The sequence below is a fragment of the Dipodomys spectabilis genome, unplaced genomic scaffold (genome assembly GCF_019054845.1).
Source record: "Dipodomys spectabilis isolate Male_0828 unplaced genomic scaffold, ASM1905484v1 ptg000030l, whole genome shotgun sequence".
Lineage (NCBI taxonomy): Eukaryota > Metazoa > Chordata > Mammalia > Rodentia > Heteromyidae > Dipodomys > Dipodomys spectabilis.
In genome coordinates this window covers 9440826-9453902 of record NW_024870707.1, presented here as the reverse complement: position 1 = coordinate 9453902, position 13077 = coordinate 9440826, and the positions used below count along the sequence as shown (strand labels likewise).

At 60.2% G+C, this 13077-nt stretch overlaps 2 protein-coding genes across 9 annotated transcripts in view; one reads left to right on the top strand and one right to left on the bottom strand.

Moving 5' to 3' along the window:
- Positions 1 to 496: 496 nt before the first annotated feature.
- Rcor2 (REST corepressor 2) lies at positions 497 to 6194 on the top strand. Of its 3 annotated transcripts, none has more exons than XM_042676101.1 (12): positions 497 to 776; positions 1421 to 1477; positions 1774 to 1854; positions 2821 to 2873; positions 2987 to 3121; positions 3229 to 3353; positions 3440 to 3509; positions 3597 to 3812; positions 4130 to 4207; positions 4809 to 4866; positions 4983 to 5212; positions 5306 to 6194. In XM_042676101.1, exons 1-12 carry the CDS (start codon positions 650 to 652, stop codon positions 5618 to 5620), a joined length of 1545 nt encoding a protein of 514 aa, XP_042532035.1. In that variant the 5' UTR covers positions 497 to 649; the 3' UTR covers positions 5621 to 6194. The 3 variants fall into 3 exon arrangements, with proteins under 3 accessions (XP_042532035.1, XP_042532034.1, XP_042532037.1); XM_042676100.1 differs by having other exon boundaries at positions 2960 to 3121; XM_042676103.1 differs by lacking the exon at positions 4983 to 5212 and having other exon boundaries at positions 2960 to 3121.
- A 192-nt stretch (positions 6195 to 6386) lies between these two features.
- Mark2 (microtubule affinity regulating kinase 2) overlaps positions 6387 to 13077 on the bottom strand; it is a 73557-nt gene continuing 66866 nt past the window's right edge. For 3 of the 6 annotated variants that reach the window (XM_042675873.1, XM_042675874.1, XM_042675878.1), the window contains exons 15-19: positions 12624 to 12785; positions 11782 to 12039; positions 10870 to 10896; positions 8969 to 9013; positions 6387 to 8455 (exon numbers count right to left, since the gene is read on the bottom strand). In XM_042675873.1, coding sequence (XP_042531807.1) covers positions 8095 to 8455; positions 8969 to 9013; positions 10870 to 10896; positions 11782 to 12039; positions 12624 to 12785 — 853 coding nt within the window. In that variant the 3' untranslated portion in view covers positions 6387 to 8094. The remainder of the gene's footprint in view (positions 8456 to 8968; positions 9014 to 10869; positions 10897 to 11781; positions 12040 to 12623; positions 12786 to 13077) is intronic. The other 3 variants (XM_042675876.1, XM_042675875.1, XM_042675877.1) reach the window with 3 other exon arrangements.

Here is a 13077-nt window from a genome sequence, read left to right as displayed (position 1 = left end):
GAGCGAGCGAGGAGCGCGCCGGGGAGGGCGCGAGGCGAGGCGGCGCCCGCGGCTGCGCTCCGCCCGCCTCCCGGCAACTCTGCCCCCGGCGCCACGCGCGGTGCGGTGCGGTGCGGTGCGCGCCGTCCCGCCGCCGCCGCCGCCGCCGCCGCCGCCCGGCTGCCGTCGTGCGCTGGGGTCTGGTCGGGACCGGGGGTCCCCGCCCGGGCACCCCGGGCATCCCTGGCTCAGCCTCGAGGCGCGAAGCCCACGGCGGGCGTAGATCGCGCTGCACCGCTCGCCGGCTGGAACGACCTGGGCAGGCGGCCGGCAGGAGCTCCGGGGCGCCCCGAGGACAGGCGCCCCCCGACTCCTCCGGGGGAGCCCCAGCCCCGAGGGGCGCACAGCGAGCGCGCCCCGCCGCTGCGGTCCTGGCGCGCACCCCCCCCCCCGCACACCCCACTTTTTTTTTTTTTTTAACAAACTTTTCCGACGCCGCCGGTGAGGGTCGCCCGCGCCGCCCGGCCCGCCGGCCCCGGGCCCCTTCTGCCGCCTCCGCCTCAGTGGCGACCTCTCCAGGCCGGGCCGGGCACGGCACGCGGAGCGAGCGCGGCCGCCGCCGCAGCCCCCCGAAGGCTCCCGCGCCCCCCCGGGGCAGCGGAACGGGGTCATGCCCTCGGTGATGGAGAAACCCGGGGCGGGTTCGGGGATCCTGTCCCGCAGCCGGGCCAAGACGGCTCCCAACGGTGGACAGCCGCACTCGGAGGATGACAGCAGCGAGGAGGAGCACTCGCATGGTGAGCCTGGCGCCGCCTGGGGCGGGGGGCGGTGCAGAGGGGCAGGATGCGGGGAGAAGAGGTACACAGCCCTGGGGTCTGTCATGACGCTGCCTTTCCCTCCCCTTGTGGATGGGAGCGTCTGCCTCGCTCCTCTCCGCAGCCCAGGGCTGCCAGCACAGGAGTCTGGCCTCTCTCCACTCTGCCCTTTGGCTGAGGAAGTTTAGGGGGTGCCACCTTTCCACAATGAGGTCCCTCCTGCACCTTGCCACCTTGTAGGAGACCATCTGGCTGGGGCTGGGGCTGGAAAGACACCTCCACACCAAGCTTGTGAGGACTCCCGGGGAGGGGGGGGTCGGAGGGGGGGGCTGCCGTCCAGGGCCTGGGGATGCCCTCCAGGCCCCACTCCCTGCCAGAACAAAGCACTCTGCTTTGACCTGAGTTGTAAAACTGCCCTCTGGTCCCCCCTCCCCCCTTTTTAGGTCCATGTGTAGGTGGGGGGTTCACTTCTTGTCTCTTCTGTAGCTGGGGAAAGAGTCTCCTAGAAGGTGAGGGCCTTGGGTGGTCAGGAAGGAGAAGTCCAGGCCAGCCACCTCCCCCACCACATCCTTCCACACCCCCCCTTCCCTCCCTGGAGTCCTGATTCCCTCCCCCTGCCTCCACAGACAGCATGATCCGCGTTGGAACCAATTACCAGGCCGTAATTCCGGAGTGCAAGCCTGGTGAGTGGCAGGACAGGCGGTGAAGGGGAGGGGGAGGAGGAGGCCATGGCCGGTGGCTTGGCCTGCAGCCCCACCTGGGGAGCCCTTGGCTGGCTCCTGTGGGCGGGTGGGGGGGGGTGAGTGGCCCAGTAGCATGGTTGGTTTTCCTTCACTGCCTTCCTGTCTGGGTCTCTGCTCCTCCTTCCTCCTGGGCCTTACCTCCCAGGCCCAGCTCCTTTGCTGTCTGGGGGCCTCAGGTCTGGGCCAGCATCATCAAGCTGATCTGAGTTATTCTCTCCTGCTTCTGTGTCTTTTAGAGAGCCCGGCCCGCTATAGCAACAAGGAGCTGAAGGGGATGCTGGTGTGGTCACCCAACCACTGCGTGTCTGATGCCAAGCGTGAGTGGGGCTGGCGTATGGTTAGGCTGAGCTCTGGGGGATGGAGACTCAGGTTCATCTCCTGAGGTTCCCTCACTCCAGTCTTGGGGCTTGAACTCAGGGCCTGGACACTATCCCTGAGCTACTGCTTCTTTTTTTTTTGTCGGTTGTGGGGCCTGAACTCTGGGCCTGGGCGCTATCTCCCAGCTCTTCAGCTGTAGACTAGTGCTCTGCCCCTTGAGCCTCAGCCCCACTTCCGGCTTTATCTGCTTATGTGGTGCTGAGGAATTGAACCCAGGGCCTCATGCATGCAAGGCAAACACTCTACCACTGAGCCACCTTCCCAGCCCCTCCCTGAGCTTCTTTTGCTCAAGGCTAGCACTCTACCATTTGAGCCACAGCACCACTTCTGGCTCTTTCTGTTTATGTGGTACTGAGGAATCAAACTCAGGGTTTCATGCTTGCTAACTAAGCAAGCACTCTACCACTAAGCCACATTCCCAGCCTCATGAGGCCTTTTTTTTTTTTTTGGTCGGTCGTGGGGCTTGAACTCTGGGCCTGGGCACTGTCCCCCAGCTCTTCAGCTCAAGGCTAGCGCTCTACCACTTGAGCTACAGCGCCACTTCCGGTTTTCTGGTGGTTTATTGGAGATAGGAGTCTCACGGTCTCTCCTGCCCGGGCTGGCTTTGAACTGCGATCCTCAGATCTCAGCCTCCTGAGTAGCTAGGATTATAGGCGTGAGCCACCAGCGCCCGGCTTCATGAGGCCTTCTTAAGATTCAGAAAGCTGGAAGCCAGCTCTGTGGCCCCAACTACTCTCCAGGTTGAGGCCGATAGTTTGCTTGAGTCTAGGAGCTCCTAGACCAGCCTGGGCAACAGCTCAAGTTCAGCTCTTGATTGTGGGATGTCGGCCTAGGGGCCTTGCCCCTCGCACCTGGGTTAGTAGCTGTAACCTTTTTAGCCAAGACCCTGTTCCTCTTTCTTGCAGTTGACAAATACATTGCGATGGCCAAGGAGAAGCATGGCTACAACATTGAGCAGGTAAGCCGGGGTCCTGAGGAACTGAGGGGTAGGAAGGGGACTATGCAGGGGTGGCCAAGCCTGAGTGGCCTGTTGTCCTGGGCCAGGCCCTGGGCATGCTCCTGTGGCATAAGCATGATGTGGAGAAGTCACTGGCTGATCTGGCCAACTTCACTCCGTTCCCGGACGAGTGGACCGTGGAGGACAAGGTGCTGTTTGAACAGGCTTTCGGCTTCCATGGCAAGTGTTTCCAGCGGATCCAGCAGATGGTAAACTTCTCCCTGGCCCCTCTGGTGCTTCTCAACCCCTCCACCCCAGCCAGCTTATGTGGGGCTGAGTCTCAGGTGGGCCCCCACCTCTGGCCTTGCCTTTCTAGCTACCTGACAAGCTGATTCCCAGCCTGGTGAAGTATTACTACTCTTGGAAGAAGACTCGAAGCCGAACTAGCGTGATGGACAGACAAGCACGGCGGCTTGGTGGCCGCAAGGAAAAAGAGGACAGGTCAGGGGGGTCTGGGTCTGCTGGGGATAGGAAGGGCGGTATTTCTGGCCCCTGCCTCATAGCCTCCTTGGCCACTGTGTCAACAGTGATGAACTTGAAGAGGGACGAGGAGCTGGGAGTGAAGGAGAGCCTGATGTGGGGGATCCTAAGAGAGAGGTGAGTCCAGGCTGCTCTGCCCTCTCCAGGCCCTTACCCCTCTGCCTTCCTCTGTGCTACCTACCACCTCCTCTCCTTTTTCTGCAGCCTCTGCCTTCTCGACCTCTGAATGCCCGTCCTGGCCCTGGGAAGAAGGAGGTCCAGGCATCACAGTACCGCCACCACCCGTTACGAACCCGCCGACGCCCACCCAAGGGCATGTACCTGAGCCCTGAGGGCCTCACTGCAGTGTCAGGGAGCCCCGACCTCGCCAACCTCACACTTCGAGGTCTTGACTCACAGCTCATCTCCCTCAAGCGCCAGGTGGGGGCCCAAGAAAAGGGGGAGGGGGAAATCAGCTGGTAGGAACTGGTTTGGGACCACCTGAGGTATAAGGGGAGGTGATACCTAACTCAGTCCCATTGTCTGGGCTTTCTTAAGAAAGCTGTCTGCAGACAGGAGAGGCGCGCGGCATCTGCTGCCTGGTGGCTGTAAAGGAGGAGTGTACTGGATTGTGGGGGGCAGAGAGCTTTTTGGGGAAAGTGGCTCTCGTATCTATTAAGTAGGACCCTGGGAGGGGTGGGGCATGGCGGCTTCCTTGGGATGGCAAGTTTGATATCCCTCCTTCCTGACCTTCCTAGGTGCAGAGCATGAAGCAGACTAATAGCAGCCTCCGCCAAGCCCTAGAGGGTGGCATTGACCCCCTCCGCCCCCCAGAGGTAAGACTGTTCTGCAAGTTTGGGTGCAGAAGGGGGCTTTCTGGAGGTGGAACAAAAAGTCTGCTTTGTAAATGGGTGCTTGAATGCAGGATCTCATGCTCTCATGGCTGGCACTCTACCACCTGAGTTGTGGCTCCAGGTTGGCATTTTGCCAGTTAATTGGAGAGAGAATCCTGCAGATTTTTCTGCCCAGGCTGACCTCAAACCACAACCTTCTAGGTCTTAGTCTCCTGATTAGCAAGGATTACAGGCATGAGCCACTAGCTAGTTTTTTTTTTTTTTTTTTTTTTTTTTTTGCCAGTTGTGGGGCTTTAACTCAGAGCCTGGGCACTCTCCTGAGCTTTTTTTTTTGGGGTCCATTCATGGGGCCTGAACTCTGGGCCTGGGTGCTGTCCCTCAGCACTTCAGCTCAAGGCTAGCGCTCTACCACTTGAGCCACAGCACCACTTCTGGCTTTTTTCTGTTTGCTTATGTGGTGCTGAGGAATCGAACCAAGGGCCTCATGCATGCAAGGCAAGCGCTCTACCACTGAGCCACCTTCCCAGCATCTAGCTCCATATTTTTGAGACTAAAGATAATTGATGTTGTTTGCTTGCTCCAGGCCAATATCAAGTTCAACTCCCGCTGGACTACAGATGAGCAACTTTTGGCTGTACAAGGTGGGTGCTGCAGGGGAGAACCAAGGACCCCAAGGAGTTGAGGGTAGAGGGAAGGGTCAGAGAACTAATTATTAGCAAAGGGGCATTTACACTTCACTGCCCTTTGACCTCTGCAGCTATCCGCAGATATGGCAAAGACTTCGGGGCTATTGCCGAGGTGATTGGAAACAAGACTCTGACCCAGGTGAAGACCTTCTTTGTGAGCTACCGGCGACGCTTCAACCTGGAGGAGGTGCTGCAGGAATGGGAGGCTGAGCAGGATGGGGCACCTGCAGCTCCCGCCCCCATGGAGGAGGCTAGGCGAGGGGTGCCAGTGGCTGCTCCAGCCCTAGAAGAAGATGATGAGGTGAGGGAGAGGGAGGGTGGAGGAGGGAAAGGGTGTCGGCTGGAGGCGGCTGAGAATGTGCAAGAGCAGCTTTCTTACTCTTCTTTCCCTCAGGTCCAGATCACATCTGTCTCCACGTCTGCGCCTCGATCTGTACCCCCTGCGCCACCACCCCCTCCACCACCCACCTCACTGTCTCAGCCACCCCCGTTGCTGAGGCCACCTCTGCCCACGGCTCCTACCCTGCTCCGCCAGCCACCCCCACTGCAGCAGGGCCGATTCCTGCAGCCCCGGTTGGCCCCCAACCAGCCCCCACCTCCTCTCATCCGCCCAGCCCTGGCTGCCTCTCGCCACACTGCCCGCCCTGGCGCTCAGCCCCCACCCACCCTGATCGGAGCATCTCTGGAGCCTCCAGCACCCTCACTTTGAGTCCTGGTCTTCTAAACCCTGTCCCCCCTTTTGCTGGACACCACTGAGGACACAAGGGATTAGGGCTCTTGCTAGATCTTTTGAAGCACTAGAGCTACCGGGTGGAATAGCTGGGACCTGTGTCCTGGCAGCTAAACCAGTCAACACCGGGCTAGGGGCTGGGACTCGGGGCCCTTTGGAGCTGGCCCAAGGGTACTCCGCTTCCTGGGCTTCTTGGCTGGGACTGGAGTAGCTGCCTGCCTCCCTGCAGGGGCCTGCCTTTTGTGGGTACGGGGTAGTGACCTTAGCGTGGGGGGGTCTCGTGGAAAAGATAGTTTGGGGTGTTGGCCGACCTCATTCACCTTGCCCTTCTTTCAGCAATAAGTCTGGGGTGAGGCGGGGACGGGCTGAGGGAAGGTGGGCAAAGGCCCCTTGCAGCCTCCCGGCAGCCAAGGCTGGATGGGGAGCTGTGTTCAAGACCAGATGGCAATGCTAAGCAGCAATGAATTAGGTGCCCACTTTGCCCCCCTCCCCCCAAAACTTGGTGGGTTGGGAACTTATGCAGACATGGGTTTATTTTTCAACATTTTTTAAGAAGAAATAAATACAACCTGCTAAACTGGCTAAGTCTGTCCTTCTGTGCCCAGAGGGAGCCCTGTCCACCCAGCACCGGCTCATCCTGCCCCAGACAGGAATCGCTTTTCCCTGGCAAGGGAGGCTGGGCCACATTGTGCCCAACAGGGACTGGGTCTCTAGCCAGCTGGGAGGAGAGACAGGAGGCGGCAGCTCAGGTTCCAAACATTCTCTTTATTACGTGTTTGATCCAGAGGAGAAACTAAGTGCAGGGTGGGGGGAGGGGCTAGGTGGGGAGAGACCACCTTGCCTGGGTGCCCCTGGCCCCTACCCCCTTTGGGGCCCAAGCCATGCCCTCCCAGCCCTCTTGGAGCACCCGGGCTGTTCCACAGGGTGGGAGGGGGAGCCCTTGGTCTGAGCCGGAGCCAGTGGGAGCACAGGGCTGGAGGGCTGAGGTTGGCGAGGCCCCTTCCTGGGACCCAAGGGCTTGACGTGGCTGAGCCTGGCCTGGAAGCAGGGGTGATAGGGGCGGAGTCATCATTAATCAGAAAAAAATAAAAATAAAATAATAAAAAATAAAACCCATCACAAAAAAAAAAATGTACAACTCAAGTGAGGGCAGGGGCGGCCTCTGTGGGACCCCCCCAATTTCTCAAGAACTGAAACAGCAGAGAAATAAATTAAGGGATGCAGTGGCCACCACCAGCCAAGCGCCCACAGCCACCCACTCCCACACTGGCCGAGGTTAGCAGGCGGGAGTCACTTCACCCATCTGTCGGGACAGATGCTCCCGGCCCTGCCGCCCAATCCAGCCTTCCGCCAGGCGGCCCCGTGGAGGCCCTGGGCAGTCTCCTGAGAGGAGGGGCGACAGTGTCAGGAAGAAAAGGCAAGGCCGAGAGATGAGAATGGTGCAGGAAGTCTGCTACAGACCGAACTGGTGCCCAGATTAATGCCAATGAAGGGGAGGGGAGTGGGGGGGCGGGGGATGGGCGAGGGGCTGTGCTTTCAGACAAAGGCTCTCCCAGAATGGAGGAGCCGCCATCCCAGTTCGGGGACTGGCAGCGCAGGCGGCCCCCTGGGGGCTGAGGAGCCTCTGCGCTGCGCAGCCGGCCTCTCCCCTCTCCCAGCTCTGGGGTCAGCCCCGCCTTCTACGGAGGGGTGGGTGGGAGAAGATGGCACAGACTTGAGGAGGGGAGCAAACGTCCCCACAGCAGCTCATGGAAGGAAATGCCGGGCTCTGGGAAAGGTGGGGCAGAGGATACAGTATGGGGAGGCCAGGGCCCCCGCCGCGCCCCACCCTCGCCAGCCCCAGCGCCCAGGCCTGCGGCCCAGGGGCCTGAGGGCAGGGGAAGGCCACCTCTGGTGGGTTGATAGGAGGGGAAGGAGGGGAGGAGAGGGGAGAAGCCCGAAGTGGGCCTGGCGGAGGGCCTGCCAGGGAACTCCACCACTCTTGCCTGAGAGTGTTCCAGCCCTGAGCCACCCTCCCGGGAAACCCCACAGATCCAGTCTCGACTGTCCCAATGGGGCAGGGAGGAAAGGTGGCCGCTGGGATTTTTTTTTTTTTCTTTTTTCTTTTTGGTAATAAAAAATTTCTTGGTTTAGGCGAAATACTCTGTGCAACCGCAGTACCTGGGGGGAGCCCTGCCCCCACTGCCCCTCCCCTTCCTTTGCCTCCTGAAGGGAGAGGGGGGAAGGGAGGATGGGGGCAGGGGTCACTGTGTGAGGAGGGGAGTGCCCTCTCCCAACCCTCACAAACATGGAAGAAAAACAAACAAACCGGAGAAGGGCCTGGGAGGGGACAAGTGCCAGCAGGGGAGACATCCATCCATCCTGCAGTCTCACCCAGGTGGAGTGCAGGCTCGGCACAGCAGCCAGGTCTGCTGGTGCAGGCGGGTCTCTGCTGCCCCCCTCCTGGCAGCCTGTTAAAGCTTCAGCTCGTTGGCTATTTTGGAGGCAATGTTTTTGAAGGCCATGGAGGTGCCTGATATCCGCTTAAACCGAACACCATTGAGGGAGAGCCGCGGCAGTTTGCACACCTCCATCTCCCACTGCACGAAGTTCTCGTGGCCCGGCGTGCCGTGCATGCACAGCAGCATGTACTTCTCGTGCAGCTCGCTCTGGCAGCTGTTTGCGTCCAGCACCTTGCGGATCTCCCGCATCATCTCGTTGGGCTCCATGGAGCTTGTGGTCTTCATGCTCCACGTGAAACGGAGCGAGCGGGGCTTGGCCTCCCGGAACTCTTCCTTTTCTTTGTCATTGCCTCCACTGCCTACCACGTGAGGTCTGTGGAGGGCGAAGAGGTGTCAGGGAGAGGCTGAGGCACCCACCCGCAGGAGAGCCACCCTGGCAGACAGACCCTGAAGCCAAAGACAGCAGGAGGGAACACAGAGCAGCGAGCTGGAAGAGGGAGCGGTCAGACCCTGGACTCGGGTGCAGGGGTTAGGGACCCTCATGGCTCAGGATGGAGGGGGTGAGGAGAGGCCAGCTAGGATGGGGGGACAGGCAGGGAACGAGTGCACTCAGCAGCACGGTGTGCACAGACTTCCCCCAGGACGAAGCCAAGGCGAGGAGACAAGGTGGTCAGGCCAGGAACCTCAAGCCTCAACTGCCCAACCTGGGGCTCTGACTTCCAGAACTCGTTAGGATCCGAGAAGGGCCTGGGAAAGGGGAATCCTCTGAGGAATGGGGAGCAGGGCCATCAGAGGAAGAGCCAAGTGGCAGGAGGAGGAGAGGAGCAGGAGGCTGTGGCAAGCCCGGTGGCCTGGGCAGGGCCAGTGCTGGCTCCGGCCCCCTCACCTGAGCGTCTCCACTCGGTCTTTGCTTTCAGGTTCATTCAGGTTCCTCAAAAAACAGAGCGAGGGAGAGTTTAGTGCTTGGATCTCTCGCTCCTTCCACCGCTGCAGACCCCGGTCGGGGAGGGGTCTGGGGAGGTGCCACCAGTGGGTGGACGAGACCTCAGCCCAAAAGCCACTTACCCATCACCTGCAGGCCAACACAGCTCTGCAGCCCTCTCGCACTGGCAGCTCAAGCGTCCCTTTCCAACAGGGAATCCCACACCAGGCATGCCCCCCTAGTTGTGCTGGAGCCTCTGCAGCTGTGTGCGCGCACACGTGTATGGGCAGATTGTGGACCCAGCACCAGGAGCAACCCAGTCAGAACCACAGCTGGGCTCCCATTCTATGGGATGGGGTGGGGGCTAGAAGCGGGTCCTTGGGGCCACTACACTGGATGTGAGGATGAAGTCCCCCTGGAGGGAGGGACTGGGCCATTTGGAAGCTTCTTCTCCTAAGGCTCAAGGTGCCAAGGCCCAGACCTGCACAGCAGACCTTGGGGTGACTGGGATCTGGGCCAATCTGAAAAGGCCACTGTGCTTCTAACTTGCCCACAGCTGGCCTCCAGGCCGATTGCGAGCACAGGAGGAGACGGGGTTGGAGAGACACCGGGGTGGGGAACAGGTCTGGCCCTGCTGAGCGGCTTCTCCACCTCCTGCCTGGGGGACGAGTGCCCGGAACTGGGAAACTGGAGACTACAGAGGAGGGGAGGGACGAGAAGGGAGAGAGCAGCAGCAGCACATGTAAAAGAACACGGACACATAGACACATTGATGCCAACAAGCACACTGCAAGCAGGCCCGTCTGTGCAAGGGATGAGCCTGGCTGCTCTCCCCAAGCCCTGCCAGCCATGCAGGGAGCCAGGGGAGTAGAGCAGGGCGCCGGGAGATCCATCTGGTCAGTCTCTTCCTCATTTGGGGTACCATGCTCCCAATCTAGCCCTTGGTCTGCACCGTGGTATTTGAGCCACCCCAGGCCTGACAAGGATACCGGCTGGGCTGACCCTGGGAGGAGCTGCAGGAGTGAGGGCGCAGGCCTGCCACTGTTGCGCCAGGAGCTGGGGAGCAGCTCGGCCCCTTGGCTGTCAGGCACAGGCCACATCTGGAGGAAACAGTCTAGTGGAGAGGTAGCAGGCCATCGCGAGGCTGCTGGAGGCGGGATGCTGGGGAGGGTGGGCACAGCCGGTTCTGCAGGAGCTGCCAGAAGGGGGTGCTGTGCCCCACTCATGAGGCAAAGGCTCTCTGGGTTTACAGGATCAGACTTTAGCCTAGGAACCATGGCGTCCCTGAAGCACCTCCAGAGTTCTATCCTGTGCGCCCAGGGGAAGAGGCCACACAGCTCTGAAGCTCAGCCAGCCCAGGAGATCCCCGATGAGATGCCGTCCCAGACCCACTCGGACCCAGCAGAGCCTCCTCGGAGCACATGCGCATGACAGGGGGAAAGGGCCAGAGAAGGAACCCAATGCTTGGACGGAAACCTGGGTGGTGAGAGGAGACGATCTTAAAGGGAGAATCCCTGAGGTCTCTCTCCTCTTGCCTGAGGATAAATCTGCCAGTGGCTTTAGGAAGGCCCCCTCCCCAGGTTTGATGCCATTTGTTCTGAGGGGCCCCAAATGACCTCTTCAAGGGCCGTGTGTTCCAAGCCCTGCCAAGGTGAAGTGGGCAGGGAGGTGGGCGTGGGGCTGAGACCCAGCCAAAGCTATCTTCATCCCTTTAAGATGGCAGAGAGGAGGGCCACACAGACTAGGTCAGCAGATGGAAAAGGAGCAGGAGCCAGAACAGGGGAATTAGTGATGGAGGCAGGACACAGACACGGGACACACAGACACACACACACACACACACACACATCGGGCTCAACGCCTACCTTCTGGCAAACCTGAAAGACAGATTTCTAAAAAAAACAAACAAAAAAAGACAAAATAAAAAAAGAAATAAAACAAAAACAAAACCAACAAGACGGTGTGTGGATAAGCAGGTGGGAACGGACTGTCCAAGGTTCAAGGGTGGCCCCAGTTTTGGAAGAGCCGCTCAGCGAGACTAGAGTGCTGGACCCGGGGTCTGCCCCCACCCGCTCAGCTCCACGCTGCGTCCCGGGGCTCGGTGGGCGGTGTCTGGGCAGCAATGAGGAACACTGAGGAGGTCACACGGGCCTATTTCTGAAAGCTGCAGCTTCCTGAGCTGGGACTCTGAGTAGGTGTGCTGGGGACAGAGCGGCCTAGGGGCCGGCCGGCTGCCCTCGGTAGTGGTTGTGGGGCTCAGACATGAGAAGCCCCTGGGACTGTAGGAGCGGCCACCACAGGCCTTCACTGGCTATTCCTTTTATGGGCTTCCACCCGCCCCGGAGCCCTCAGGTAGAACATGGCTGCAGTCAGACATAACCAACTTGATAGAGGAGGTCAAAGGGGGCAAGACAAGAGACTAAGAAAAATTTTCCTTATCGGCCCAGCCTGGCTCATGCCTCATGACTTTGCAGCTGCGTCACCAAATATGTTTCCATGGGAACCCAGGAGAGAAGAGGGGGGCTTTTATTTTAGCATCTGAGTTCACACTCCCCTAGAGAGGAGGCGGTATCGCCCATCTGCTTGGGGCCAGAGAATGAGGTGACTGTGGGGAGTTTGGGAGAGGCCTAAGACGAGGTCTGGGCATGTAAGGTATCGACAACAACTCCGTTTCTTAGCTTTCCTGAAGCCCAGAACCCAATCTTAGTTTCCACCCTCGCCCCCCGGCGAGCAAAAAGTCTGGCCCCACACTCTGTCTCACTCAGCTCCCTGCTCACCTGCGGACAAATTTGGAGGTGAACTTGCTGAAGATGCTCCCGGAGGCCCCCCGCCGGCCCTGGCTATGGCCAGAGGGAGAGGCTGGGGTCACGCCGTAGGGCAAATTCTGTTGGTCCCGCACCTGTCGGAGCTGCCCAGCGTGGAAGGTGCTTCGACTGGACACACCCCGGGGAAAATTAGTTCGATCTGGGGCTCCACCACTGCTGCTGATGTTGTGGGCGGAGGGGGAGGCGACAGGGACACGCTGGGGGGCTGTGCTGTGGGAAAAGAGGTGGGGGCGAGGGAACGTGTCAGGTGCAGGGAACAGCACCACGGAGCACCTGGAACGCCCTGTGGTGGGGACAGGGAGGGGGACGCTGGGGCAGAGGCAGCCATCACAGAGGACACAGAAGGAAGGAGTGACCACTGGGACAGCAGTGAGGAGTCTTGGGGAGGTGGAGATGGTCTAGGAGGGAAGAGGGAGGGAAGGAGACAAGGAAGGACCCAGGTGTGAGAGCAGCACAGGCTGGCAAGAGCTGGGCCAGGCCCCTCCAGCGCGGTGGGGAGGAGCTCTAAGGACTGAGGGCCCCTAAGGAAATCCAGGAAGGTTCCAAACAAAAAGACTTCCTTTCGGAGCTTCAGGACAGCTTCCTGCATACCTGTTCTGAGAGGGAGAATTGGAGGAAAAGAGGGGCATTAATGCTGTTTTTATGCCCTTCACTTTCTAACTACAGGGAACAGAGCTACTCCTTGTGGCGAACACAAGACTGGAGCAGGCCCCCGGGGGTGGGCAGAGCCTGCAGGGGCAGGGGTGGGGGCAGGCTGAGGGCAGCAGGTGTGCCAGCTGCCCCAGCACACTTGCCTGGGCCGCGGCACCTCACAGTTACTCTCCGTGGGGGGCAGCCCAGAGGCCTTGTTGGGGTGCACGGAGGCCGACATGGATTTCTGATGCTGGCGGGGCCGGGCCGCAGAAACTGCGGCAGAAGCAGAAGCCGTGGAGGCCCGGGACCCTGGCATGGTTAGGCTAGGAGACAAAAGCAGCGGAGAGGCCCAGGTTAGGGGGTAGAAGAGGCAGGAGCCTGGATTAGGAAGCAAGAGCAGGGCCAAGGCCGGAGCTGGAAGCACCAACAGGACCAGCTCAGGCCCAGGGAGCAAGTCAGGCTGAGGCCGGATGGAGGCGGGACGTGGAGGGCAGGTTGAGGAGCAGCCAGGTGAGCCGGAGCCCCGAACAAGGAAACCACAAAGGCAGTAGCTCTACGGGAGCCCACCACCCTTGGGCCACACTGGGCTCCTAGGAATTTGAAGAACAAGGGTGT

Bases quoted from the DNA above. Each gene is read 5' to 3' on its own strand.
- Rcor2 (XM_042676100.1), top strand. From the start codon at position 650: ATGCCCTCGGTGATGGAGAAACCCGGGGCGGGTTCGGGGATCCTGTCC. The intron at 3,354-3,439 runs GTCAGGGGGGTC...CTGTGTCAACAG, and splicing joins CGCAAGGAAAAAGAGGACAG to TGATGAACTTGAAGAGGGAC. The intron at 3,510-3,596 runs GTGAGTCCAGGC...CTTTTTCTGCAG, and splicing joins TGGGGGATCCTAAGAGAGAG to CCTCTGCCTTCTCGACCTCT.